This window comes from Arachis hypogaea, chromosome 15 (genome assembly GCF_003086295.3).
Source record: "Arachis hypogaea cultivar Tifrunner chromosome 15, arahy.Tifrunner.gnm2.J5K5, whole genome shotgun sequence".
In the NCBI taxonomy this organism is placed as follows: Eukaryota; Viridiplantae; Streptophyta; class Magnoliopsida; order Fabales; family Fabaceae; genus Arachis; species Arachis hypogaea.
The window spans coordinates 17,058,057-17,071,179 of NC_092050.1; the positions used below are offsets into that span (position 1 = coordinate 17,058,057).

The 13,123-nt window shown below is 30.6% G+C and overlaps 1 protein-coding gene across 1 annotated transcript; it reads right to left on the reverse strand.

The window, feature by feature from the left end:
* Positions 1 to 2,164: 2,164 nt before the first annotated feature.
* Positions 2,165 to 3,731, reverse strand: LOC112749718 (ethylene-responsive transcription factor ERF061-like). The gene has a single exon (XM_025798077.2). It carries the CDS (start codon positions 3,461 to 3,463, stop codon positions 2,495 to 2,497), a length of 969 nt encoding a protein of 322 aa, XP_025653862.1. The 5' UTR covers positions 3,464 to 3,731; the 3' UTR covers positions 2,165 to 2,494.
* Positions 3,732 to 13,123: the final 9,392 nt, after the last annotated feature.

Consider the following 13,123-nt stretch of genomic DNA (forward strand, 5'->3'; position numbering starts at 1 on the left):
GTCCGAGTTTGACCGAGTCTAGCCGAGTTTACTCAAGATAGAGTTTATGCCCGAGTCAACTCGATTCCATATCTAAACTCGAAACTCGTACGAGTTTACGAGTTAACTCGAGAGTTTGACAACAATTCTAATAATATAAAGTGTTTTACACAATTGTGCAATTATATCCGTTCTTTTGGATAACCATTCACGTGGTTAATGTGAAAAGTAATTATTTTTACCTATATGATATTACGTAATTAAATACACGTGTAAAACTATTTTACACTGACAGTGTATCAAAATTAAATTATATTTATAAATAGTTAAATACTTGAAACTGTTGACGCTTTCATGTTGACTCTTCTAGTCCCACCCTTTACAAACGCATTTTACCAGGTTGGAAGTGGTTGAACTGAAAAGCAAATGCTTGAACTTGTTCATGTTTGCTGCATTTTATTGATTCGTGTTTGATCTTTGTGAAGATTTCAAAATTGAAGCTTATGGAAGAGTTTAATAGGGTGGATTGATCACTCACTTTTCTTTTGATAGTTAAGTGCTTGATACAAAATATAAAAATTGATGGCTCTCTAGACTATTCCTATATTAATAATCATTGCTCTAAATTTTACATCTTGTTCAATATTTACCTACTAATAACTTCCTTCACCTTGAATGCAGAATGGAATAAAATTAAACTTCACTTGTCGTACATTGATTTATGCTGCATTGCTGCTAACTGTGATATAAATCAATAATACTTAGAAAAAAAAATAGTCAGAATTTACTTTAGTTAAGTACCTAGTAGTCTCACTTTCTTGATTGGCCATGTAACCATTGGAAGACCATTTGGATTGAAGGGGCTTGCATATCATGAACTACTAGTTTCTTTTGTAGTTGGTGTCCTTGAATTCGTACATTCAATTACACATATTTTACTTTTGTATATGCCCCTTCTACAGGGCAATAAATTTCATCTTATTACGGTTGGACAAACCTTTTCCTGTGACTGTTGTATGGCGTGGTAGACTCTATATGTTGAAGGCGAAGGTAGATTTTTAATAAGGAAAATATTAAACAATGTGAATAATAGATATATTGAATGTTCAATTTATTAAGTGTGTACGGATGATTATCCTAATATTAAGATTAGGTGGGTAATTTGAGAGTGTAATGTATTTTTATTTTATTGGGCCAATTTTAAAATTCATTATTCATATTATTCACAAAAGTCATTGTCTACCTAATAAAGTTATTTTAATAATTTTATAGTTTAAAAAAAGACTTTGTTAGGTAAACATTAACTTTTGTGAACAAGAAAATAAAATACATCCGATAAAATAAAAACACACCGCACTCCTAAATTACCCACCTAAATCTTAATATTAAGATAATCATATACACATCTAGTAAATTAAACATCAGATATATTATTCATTGTTCACATTATTTAGTATTTTCATTGTCTATTTATACTTTTTTTTTTAAAATACCAAATTAAATTCAATCATGAGAACTTTTTCTTTTTAATATTGTATTATTAGGGGTGAAATCCCATGTGATAAACCAAACTATGTGTTAAACACTACTATGACCATGTAACGTTTTGTGTCTCTTCAATTAAAATAATATTTTTTTAATAAAATATCAATGAATGTTTTAATAATTAAAATAATATTTTTTATGTTCTTTCATAATTAATTTTTTTTTTATTACAACTATCACCACAACACTAAAATATGATCAAATATTTTTGTATTTTATATTAAAATTATTCATATATAAAAATTTTAGTCCAATCCTGGGCCTTGGCTGCACTTGCATCATGTATGAGGTCAGCATGACGGTATAAAAAGATCAATGCATTTCAACCTCTGAACTCATTCACGCCCCTAACTCTCTTTTATGCTGCTTTTCGTGAGATGATTTCATGGCGTGCCATGTTAGTTGGTTGACCGTATCCTCAATGCAAAATTCTGAAATTCACAACCTAGTGGCCACGGTACGGACTCTTTTCTTGATTCACTTACAAGCAAACACGGTTAATGTGCCCCCGAACATGCTTACTCTCATCTTAGACTTGAATGAATGATTTCCGATGTCATGTGCCATAGATTATTATATTTGTAGAGTCATCCATCCAATTGTAGTCGTAAAGTAAATAGGTGTTATTTGAATTCATGAATAAAGGTAAATATAAATTGATTTACTGATTGTGGATGAAAAAACAACACAAGATGGTATATCAATGGGCAAAAACCATAGGAAAACTCTTGAAGCCTTGAGCAAAAAACCAAGGCTTAAATCTACAACCATATACGATTCTTAAAATACCCTCAAAGTGACTAAGAAAGCAAACATAATAGTAGGAGTGATTATGATATTATACAGTTTCAGCTCCTTGCTGAAAAGCAATCACTACTCTTTACTCTTTACTCTTTAATCTAATACTATATTGTAGTACTATCCCTACATGTACTAGTTACTACTAAAGATAGAAAGAAGAACATGTATTCTAATTGGCCAGAACTTCCCAAATCAACTCAGGGTCGAAGGATGGCATCCTTGCAAGGGAACAATCATCGAATTCCATTGAATCATCTGTCAGCAACATGGCACATTCCCTCGAAACAGACACGGGCGAGAGCAACTCCTTTGCCCAATCATCATAATTAGCAGGCCGAGGGGGCGACAGTGACGAAGAAGAAGAACAAGAAGCTGAGCTGATCTTGTCGTTCTTTTGCGATTTCGATGTCTCGCTCTGTCCACCACCGTGGCTAGCCGTGTCGCCGCCGCCATTTGATTTGAGTTTCCTGGCTGCATTCTTCTTGGCTCTCTCCCTCTTGACCTTCTGGCATATGGCTTGAATCTTTGCATCCACGGTTGTCTTGAGAGCATTCAACTTGGTTGAGTCTCCGAATCCCAACTTGGTTGGGTCCTTCAGGTTCGGGAAATTCAAGCGCGCGTATTCTCCACGGAGTTTGTAAGCAGCACGATCATAGGCATAAGCAGCAGCTTCTGCAGTGTCATAGGTTCCCAGCCACACTCTCATTCTGTTTTGTGGGAGTCTAATCTCTGCCACCCATTTTCCCCAGTGCCTCTGCCTCACTCCTCTGTACAGCTTCTTCTTGCAGGGGTTCATGAAGGAAGAAGAAGAAGAAGTCAAAGAAGAATTGGTCATTGATGGAGTCACCATGGATGTTGGCACAAAAGGCCTGTTGTTGACCCTGTTTTCCTGGTAGAATTTTTCAAGGATGTCTCTCTGGCGAAGGTATACGGAGGAGCCCAGAGGTTCGAAACCTGAAGATGCTATTATGGAGTTAGGAGTGCAAGTTGGATTGGGTTGTGGACAATGGCAGAAAATTGAGTCCAGCGTGTTTGTGCTGCTTGACAGTATGAGGTTTGATAGGGTGGAACCGATATCCATATAGGCACCGTCGTGGAGTTCGAACTGTGTGGTTCTTTCTTGCATTCCGTTCATCATAGCGTGATGGTTTTCCAGCGCTATAAGTACAGAACGGAACAGTAGTGAGTTAAAAACAGAGTTATAAAGAAACAAGAAAAGGAAGAAGGGGCTCTGTAAAAACTGACCCCTCTCCCTAAGAAAACAGGGGAATTGAATAAAGTATTATTATGATTAGGGAGGGAATGGGTAATTGACTTATTGTGATCCTGAGGATCACTGGAATGGAGGGAAGAGAAGAGAAGGGAAGGGAATAGAAGAGGGAGTTATAGTATAGAATAGGTGAGTATGGCAAGGTGGGGGATGTATTTATAGCAAGAGATAGATCTTTCTTAATCATACAGGCTTACAGCGAATCCCGTTCACAACTTGCAACTCTCAAATCCTCTTCCCTCGCATGGACTTGCTCTCCTCTCTTGTAATTACTATAATACCCTCTCTTATCTACACTATTATTCTTTTTGGAGGTGGGGTTGTATTTTTCTTCTTATTATTTATTTATTTGTATTACTTGATTTGTTTTTCTTGTCGTATTTAATTCTTGAATAGTTTCCCATGTTTTTGGAAAAAGAACGAAGCAGCTTATAACAAAGGAAAAAGTGATATTATTGTAATTTTTCTTCTTTAAACCAACCGATTATTTTCTTTTAAATTTATAGCATAGTTCATTTCATGACAAGGAAGGATGACTCCAAATGATAACATTTCTTTTTGGTTGTGTTTTTAGAAAAATCTTGAAGCAAATGCAGCAAGGAAGGATTTACTGTAGCCTAAACAAAATTCGGGGTTGAGAATTGACTGAGGGTGGTCCACGAGGAAAAGGAAAAAGGCTACTTTTGCCATTTATTGCAGTGACATGATACAAGAACGTGAGAGAGGAGCAACTTCACATACAAAGTCCGAAGCTGCTGTGCCTATCATTCCAAAATGGGCCCTTTTAATGCACTACCAAATAGTAACATCCATGTGGTACCACGCGTCTCTTACACTATTTACTTGTTTAAATTCGTCATTGATTCAATCATTACACTACACCCCTTTTAACTTTAAGTTTCTAGCCAAATCTCCTAATAAGATCACCTAAAAGAAGAACAAAGTACAGTTGATTTTATGTGCAACTAAACTTGCGAATTAATTGGTGTTTTTCAATTCAATCAATGTTAAACGTATACTAAAATCAGCTACTAATATAAAATATATATTAAAAATAAATTAAATAATGTATTTTTTTATTAAATAATATATATTTATATATAATGTATATTATATTTGATTTAGTGGTTGATTTTAAGTATACATGTATAATAAGGGATTAACTCAGCTCATGGATATATGGTCTTGCGTATTGACAAACCCCATGGCATGTAAAAGAAACCATAGAGCATAATATAATGCCAAGACGCATTTAATTTCCTTAAAGAATCAAATTATGCGTGATTTTGCTTGAAGGGCCATAAATATATATTCTAGGATAAGCATGGATACAGGATAAATAGTAGCCATTTGTGTTCATTAATCTCTTTGATTTTCATATAGCTGCCAGCAATAACAGTAACGTGCCTTTGCCATCTATCTTGTAATGGAAACATGCCATTGAATGTGATAGTGATGGTTTTAAACGATTTCCAGTGCAAGACATAAAAAGGGAGAATTAGTCAATAGTCACAGCTATTTTCCTATAAAAAGAAAAAGGAAACAATCACATAATTGTATAATAATGGCTTCAAGTAGGTAACACATGGGAGAATTTAGGGCGTTACACTGATGGATACTGAATGCAAGTTATGAATTAAGTATTTTATTTTTTGTATATACTTGGTAAGGTAATAACCTTCATAATTAGTTCTTTTATACAAACATACATATATTGTCTTAAATTCAAACTGAAGAGACCCACATGCATATAACTGAAACAAAATGTTGAAACAAATTTATTGATTATTATTATTAGTAATAGTTACTATCAAGTTATCAAGTCAGTATGGGAACCACATGTCAAATGTCTAACTTTATGTCAATACCTCTATTAAAGTAGTGAAAAGGTTACGTTAATTAAGAGGAAGGGTATATGTATCAAGAAATGATGAATTTTATGTTTAGTTAGAATAATTTCAACAAAAATGCATGGGACTTTATGGGTTTGGTTTATTAAGATATGCATAAAAAATTTTGAGACTCCTCAACTCTATGCTTAACTTGTTCTATTTACATGTGTACGTATGTACCACGCACACAGAGACTTTTTTTCCCCTCATTTGTTGTAATAGACTAATAGTTAGATTAGATACCTCTACGCCCTATATACGTGTCAATGTGTTGAAATGCCGAGAAGAGTTTATAAATCTAGAAGAAGATAGTCCACAATAATACACCACAATCACGTATTGATCATTGAAGAGAGAGAGAGAGAGAGAGAAAAAAAATTGTTGGAATGGGTCTGGTCTAGATTATGAATTGAGTTAAAAGAGTGTGAAAGTGGAACTCAAATAAGAATTGCAAGAGACCCATCAAAGTGGGGGGTTAGACTAGCTAGAAGAGTCACCAATCAATGAACAAGTGCATTAAAGGCGTAAAGGTAGCTTTGAAAATGTGTGGGTCGTGGTAGGCCCTTTATTTATTTTTATTTTTTTTCAAATATAAAGGACAGTGCTCGTGACAGAGGACACCCTCCCCTCAATTTGTTTCCATGGCCAAATTGATCGATCTTATTGCTCTCTAGTCTGTAGATGCATGTGACACGACCTAACAACACTCTTCTCCATTCACAACGGGTCCCCATAGTCAACTTAACTCTTTTATTAACTCCTTTTTACCATATTTACATCTACCTCCCTTTCATTGTACTACATATACATCACCATGACGCCCCCATTCTCTACTTTAATTTATTTCATTGAATTAATTAACCACTTATAAGTTATAACTCAACGAGAGTTATCTTGGTATGAGCTTGGAAGAAATATTTCTAGAGAAACATATTGTACTATTTATCACTACAAATATTTTATGAATGAACTTAATGTTGGTTTTTATTCAATCCCCAAATCCATAACAGCCTCAAAGAAAAACACAAAAATAAAAGCAAAGAAGATAAGAGAAGGGGCAATGAGGTAATTAAAAGAGGGAGATGAATCCAATAAATAAATGTGAACTGTAAAGGGCATTATTGGATGTAGCAGCAACTCCAACAGATTGGCAACGCGTGGAAAGGTCTGTGGAATGTGAGATTGACTCTGAAAAAGGTGTGTTTTGGCTGTATCTGCAATTCGTTTCATTTTCTTTTTACTTTGAATAATAATAATAATACTAATTAATTAGTAATATTTTTACAACGACATCTCCATATAAAAATAATATTATAAATTTATAATATTATTTTTATATAAAAATGTTATTTTAAAAATATTTTTTAATAAAAAATAATTAACTACAATTTAAGTTAATTTAAGTCACTAATTAATTAATAATGTTTTTACAATGATATTTTTATATAAAAATAATATTATAAATAATTAGATCATTTAATATATTTAATTAAATTTTTTAATGTTATTTTTATATAAAAATATTATTTTAAGAATATTTTTTGATAAAAAAGTAGTTAATTATTAAACTAACTTAAGTTAATTATCTATATTTTTTATTTTAAAATTTAAAAAGTTAAAATAACAAAAAAATTTTTTATAAAAAATCATCTATTTTTTAACTAATTTGTTCTAATTGACTGTTTTTCTAGTTGGTTTCTTTCCATAATCATTTTCCGATTAATCATGGGCAGTGTTATGTAGGAGGGAGGTTAGTTGGTTGCGGTGTGCCGCTCCTCTCACTCCTATCATATCCTGATGCTGCCACGTGGAGATCGAAGCGGCGTCGTATTTGGTTGGGACAGGCAGGGGGAATTCAGAATTTCAAACATGTTTGGTGAGCAGTGGGGCAGGGAAGAAAAGGGATATATTTGGATATAGAAAAGGAAATAGATAGATGAATCCATGAAGTGATGAAGGTGAAGTTGACATTGTTGTAATCGGGTTTGGGGCATGGTTTGGATAGGGTCCACCTTCCACGACCTTTTGTAGCTGTAAACAGAGCAGGTGACTCGGTCACAGGTCTCACCAACAAAACATTTCTTACACTCATGACTCATATAGTAGATATCATCTTCATCTCTATTTACACATTTAATTTTGGTGGAAGTTTAGATACACTTAATTTTTTGTAAAGTTGATAATTAAAAATAATTAAATAATTTAATTAATTTAATTAAATTTTTATTTAATAATTTTTTATTATCAATTTAATCTAAAATTAATTATATCTAGATTTTTACCATTAATTTTACCTTCTATTTTGGAATTGATGAATCCGCTGAACAAGAATTCTTTTTCCTTTTAACAAATTATACTTTTATTGAAAAGAACACAGAATTATGCAGGGCGAAGCTAAAACTTTAAACTGGAGAGAGCCAATATAAAAATTATATGTTAAAAAAAAGATATAAAATAAAATTAAAAAGACTAAATTATAAAATAATAAATATTTTATATAAAAATGATAAGTTAGAACTTAGAAGAAGACCATTGACCCTTTTTATCTACATCAGGTTCTGTACCTAAATTTATGAGTACTTAAAAAAGACAATCTTACATCGTTGCACTCAAGTTAATACGAATAGATTTAAATATAATATTTAAGATGAATGAGATTTAAAAGACTACCTTCTTTAAATTTGGAAAAAAAAAATTATACATTACTTATCAAGTGAGATAAATTATTTTACAACTACCGAATTACAACAGTCGAATAATTAGTTTACGATCGAATTATTCATTCAATTAATTACAATAAAGTGATAACGTCATACTTTATTTTTTTATCAGATTAGATATATATTAAAATTAATTATTAATATAAAATAAATCATAAAATATAATACATATACAAATAAATTAAACTATATATATCTCTTCAGAAGGGTTTTTTGATTTTTCGAGTTTACGAATTACCTGAATAAAATTGTAGAGAGTAAGTTGGAGACACGATGTTACCAACATCCTCCTATTCCGAGTTGCTAATTCTCCGAACTCGTCATTTCCAATGGTGGGGTGTTTCTGCAAAGACTCTGACACTTAAGTTAGCATGAGTCGTAAGAAGAACTAAGTTAGAGATTATATCTTAGTGTACATATTTAGAGTAATGCATATATTGTGAGGTTGTAATGTCATGAGTTCCTCTTCTTATGTTATTTAGGTAGCATTTGGAAGAGACACAGAGACTGAAAGACTGAGATTGAGAAACAGAGACTAAGAGATAGATATTGAAATAAATCTCAGTATTGTGTTTGGTGTAAAATGGGAGACAGAGATTAAAATAAGAATAAAACTCTAATTTAATTTGCACAAAGGGTAAAATTAGAATTCATTATATGAAATGAAGATATTTTAGGTATAAAATGTTATTAAAATTTTAGTCTCTATCTCCAAAAAATTCAGTCTCCTGTGTCCCCACTTTTTGAAAGTAATGAAATACTGAAATTTTGGGGATAAAGATTGAAATTTTAGTACGAGTATCTATGCCAACAAACATGATTGAGTTCCAGTCTTCCAGTCTCCATCCCAGTACCTCAAAACAAACGCTACCTTAAAGATTATGAATTGTTCTTTAGGTTAAATTGATCTAGGAGAATGAATTCTTATTCTCATGAATTATTTGATACTTTTTTGTTGTCTCTTTTCATATGATGTTTTTAGGTCTATATATAATTATTGTTATAACATTCTCCTTTAATAGTAAAATGATGGTTATAATGTAACAATTAATCTCATAAAATTGAGTTATTAGACATTAGAATGAGTTATGAGAAGTTAATGTCCTCTTTGTAATATATGTTTTGGAATCCGAGAGAATACTTAATCATCAAACTGATTCTTTAGAATTTCTTATACTCTTGAACTCGGTTCTTAGTTTTGGGCTTATAAAAATATTTTAGAACAATATTGTTTTTGTGTGGATAAACTTTCAAGGTATAGCTCGTTTCTTGCGCTGTTGTAATACGCCTTTTCTTTAATGGAGTGAAAATAACTCAGACGTCGAATAACATAGTGAGTGGGTACTTGCAAAAGACACTTCGACGCTCAAATCAATAAGTGTTTAAGAGGTATAGGATTATAGAATGTTAAACATGAAGTCTATCATGTGGTCTTCTTGAGATATAGAAATTGGTGCCTTTATAGGCATAGAGTTGATTAATAGAGTTTGATGTTATGACCGTTTGTCATTAATTCAGAATAATGGTTATTAAGATCGTCCGTTACAAACTTAGAATGAAGGCAATAAAGTCAAGTTATGACTCATAATATACAATAAAGACCAAGCTATAAGGTAACGGATCACAGCCCCAAGCTTTATCTGCCGATCATATGATCCAGGTTAAACTTAGAAAATAAAATGAGTTATAACTCGATTAAAAGATAAGTGAATAATGATATGGTGAGTCCCCAAGGTTAGTCGGGTTATTATGTCAGCACTTATTCAAAAAATAAATAATTCTACAATAAATTTTATCTGCTCAAGTTAATTAACTGTGAGATAAATACTTCGTCAATTTATAATAAGAGACCGATGATTATTTTTCGCTCATCTTTGATTTATAAGTATTGGCTTAATCAAAAATAGATGTTGTGAAATAAATTATATGAATACCATAATAAATATATATAAATTGTAGAATAAAATAAATGAACTAATTACTCATATGCCAAGTAGTGATATTTTGAATTAAGAAATTCTAAAGAATTACTTTGAGGGCTAGAGTCATCTTGTATTGGCGAATTTGAATTTGAATTCATGACTTTAATGCTAAAAATTCTACATGTAAATTTATGAAGTTGTCATAATAAGATTCAATATTTAATAAATGCAAGCGTTAGAATCCAACACCTTGCTTTCTTAGTATGTAATTTCAAATGCTATGACAGAGAAATAGAATAATATTAATTAAATAAAAACACATTGAAATATAGTGGTTACAAGCTACTTATTTATTGATTTTTGCTCCTATTCCTCTCAAATAGAAGTTTTGCCATGAATAGTAAGTTCTAGGAATTGATATAGTAAGAAAAAAAGAAATAGTTAGTCATGGTCTCATGGATGATAGAAAATGCATAAAAAAAATTATGGATAGAGCATATATAGTTGAAGATCAGTCTTTTTTACTTGAGTTTGGTGTTAAGATGTAATATGTATAAATAGTAATTGAGAGAGAGAGAGTTTGTCCTTGTTTAGACAATATAGCCGAATGTGTTTGATAACGTAGCCAAGCTTGTTGTTGGATTGATTGATAATCGAATTTGTTCTCAAATGCATTGATAGCTGAGTTTGTACTCAAATTGATTGAAAATCGATTATTTTCTTAGATTGATTGAAAGCCAAATTTGTTTTAGATTGTTTAAAAGCCGTGTTTATTTTTGGATTAATTGAAAGCTGAATTTGTTGTCGGATTGATTGAAAATCGAGTGTTCTTGGATTGATTGAAAGTCGAGTTTGTTTTCGGATTGATTAAAAGCTGAATTTGTTCTTGGATTGATTCAAAGTCGAGTTTGTTCTCAGATTAATTGAAAATCGAGTGTTCTTAGATAGATTGAAAGTCGAGTTTGTTCTTGGATTGATTGAAAGCCGAATTTGTTCTCGGATTGATTGAAAATTGAGTCTTTTCTCAGATTGATTGAAAGCCGAATTTGTTTTGAATTGGTTAAAATCCGAGTTTGTTCTCGGATTGATTGAAAATTGAGTGTTCTTAGATTGATTGAAAGTCAAGTTTGTTTTCGAATTGGTTGAAAATTGAGTCATCTTGGATTGATTGAAAGCCAAGTCTTTTCTCGAATTGATTGAATTATTGATTGACAATGATATGTAAAATGTTATGATATGTAAAAGTGAAGCAATTGGAATGTATAAAGTGCATAAAAAGTTATGATGTATTAAAATTTGATAAAAGATTTATATAAACAAACTAAATTAGACATAGTTATACCGAGGTATAAATGACTTGATAATTTGTTCTATCGAGGTCATTTGCTTTTCATTATCAAGATATGAATGACTTGGTAGTTTGTTCTATTAAGATCATTTGTCTTTCATTACCTGTAACGATTAAACAAGGAATTACCAGAATAAATAATAATCATAGAATTAGTATAATTGCTTTTGAGCTATTTCATTCTTTAAATGAATCTATAGTTGTCTGTCTTTTCAAATTCAAGAAAAAATTTTAGTCATTTAATCATCACTCTTGAAGTAAAGAGCAAACTAAATACTACAAAAGAAGCAAATGGATAGATATTCTAGAATAGAAATAAAAATAAGGTTAAGATTGATCCCTTGGCCATGAATGTCAGTTTTCTTGGAATTTATCCTTGTCTCATGTTTGATACCTGATTAAATTTAGAGTAATAAATAGTAATTTTGGCTTTAAGCGATTATGATATTAGTAGAGGATGATCTCAAATCTTGATCTATATATTGTTTGAATTTATTTTCATAAACATAAAATTAAATAGTAATGCAAAATATTAAAGATAAATTTAAAACGGTTGACCCTTTATTTTGTAGATTTGGACAAATAAGACTCAATTGAAGGCACTTAATAATGACGATGACGATTTGATCTATGAAAACTCAGTTGGGTAATAATAAAATAATATAACAACGAACAATAGTGATATCGTTCTTTTGCACTAAGAACAAAAATAAAGCAAACAAACTAGTGGAACAAAAAATTTAAAATCATTATAATGTTCTATTATGTGAAATTATTTGGTGATATTATGAATCAAATGCAAGAACTTTATAGTTTTGCATAAAGTTAAAGTCAAAAGAAAAGTTATAGTTTTGCATAATTATAAAAATCTTGTAAAATAGAGCACGAGAATTATACTTTTTGAGAATATATAATAAATTGTTGTTTTAGTTTGATATCACCTAAATAAATGAGATTTTGTTGATCATAGTTTGAGCATATGATTTTGTTAAATTTTTGGAAAAGAGCATTGTTCGCTTTAGCTTCAAGAGAGTTTGGATAATAACTTTATGTGACAATAATATAGAAAAAGATAGAGATATAAGACTATGCATGAATAGTGTATATATGCATTTGATTCTAGAAAATATTAAAAATTTTATAAGCTTTCAATATTGAAATAAATTCTATAAATTTTCAATAGAAAGTAATGTGAAAAAGATAAAAATTGTAATTTATCTTGACATTAATCAAGTTATATATCACATTATTGAATTAAATATGATATTAAAAATTAATATAATAAATTTGTAAAAAATTACAGCATATATGGAATAATATATCATGTGAAACTAAAAGAGTTTAAAGTAGAAAAATATACTTTAAAGTTGATTATTATATAAAAAAAATAATTATAAAAAAATATATCTTAAAGTAAATAATGATATAATTTAGTGATAAAAGTTATTCGATGAAAACAATTATGTGGGGGATGCTTTTTCACTTGAAAACAATTTTTCTGGCATGGATATAGCATTTGATTGTATCCGTTGATGGAATCGATTGATATGATCTGAGGATATAATGATCAATTATTTTGAAAATTTTTTCGATCCACAACAACTTATTGATGAATTTCTCGCTTAAAGCAATTAGTTATTGAATAT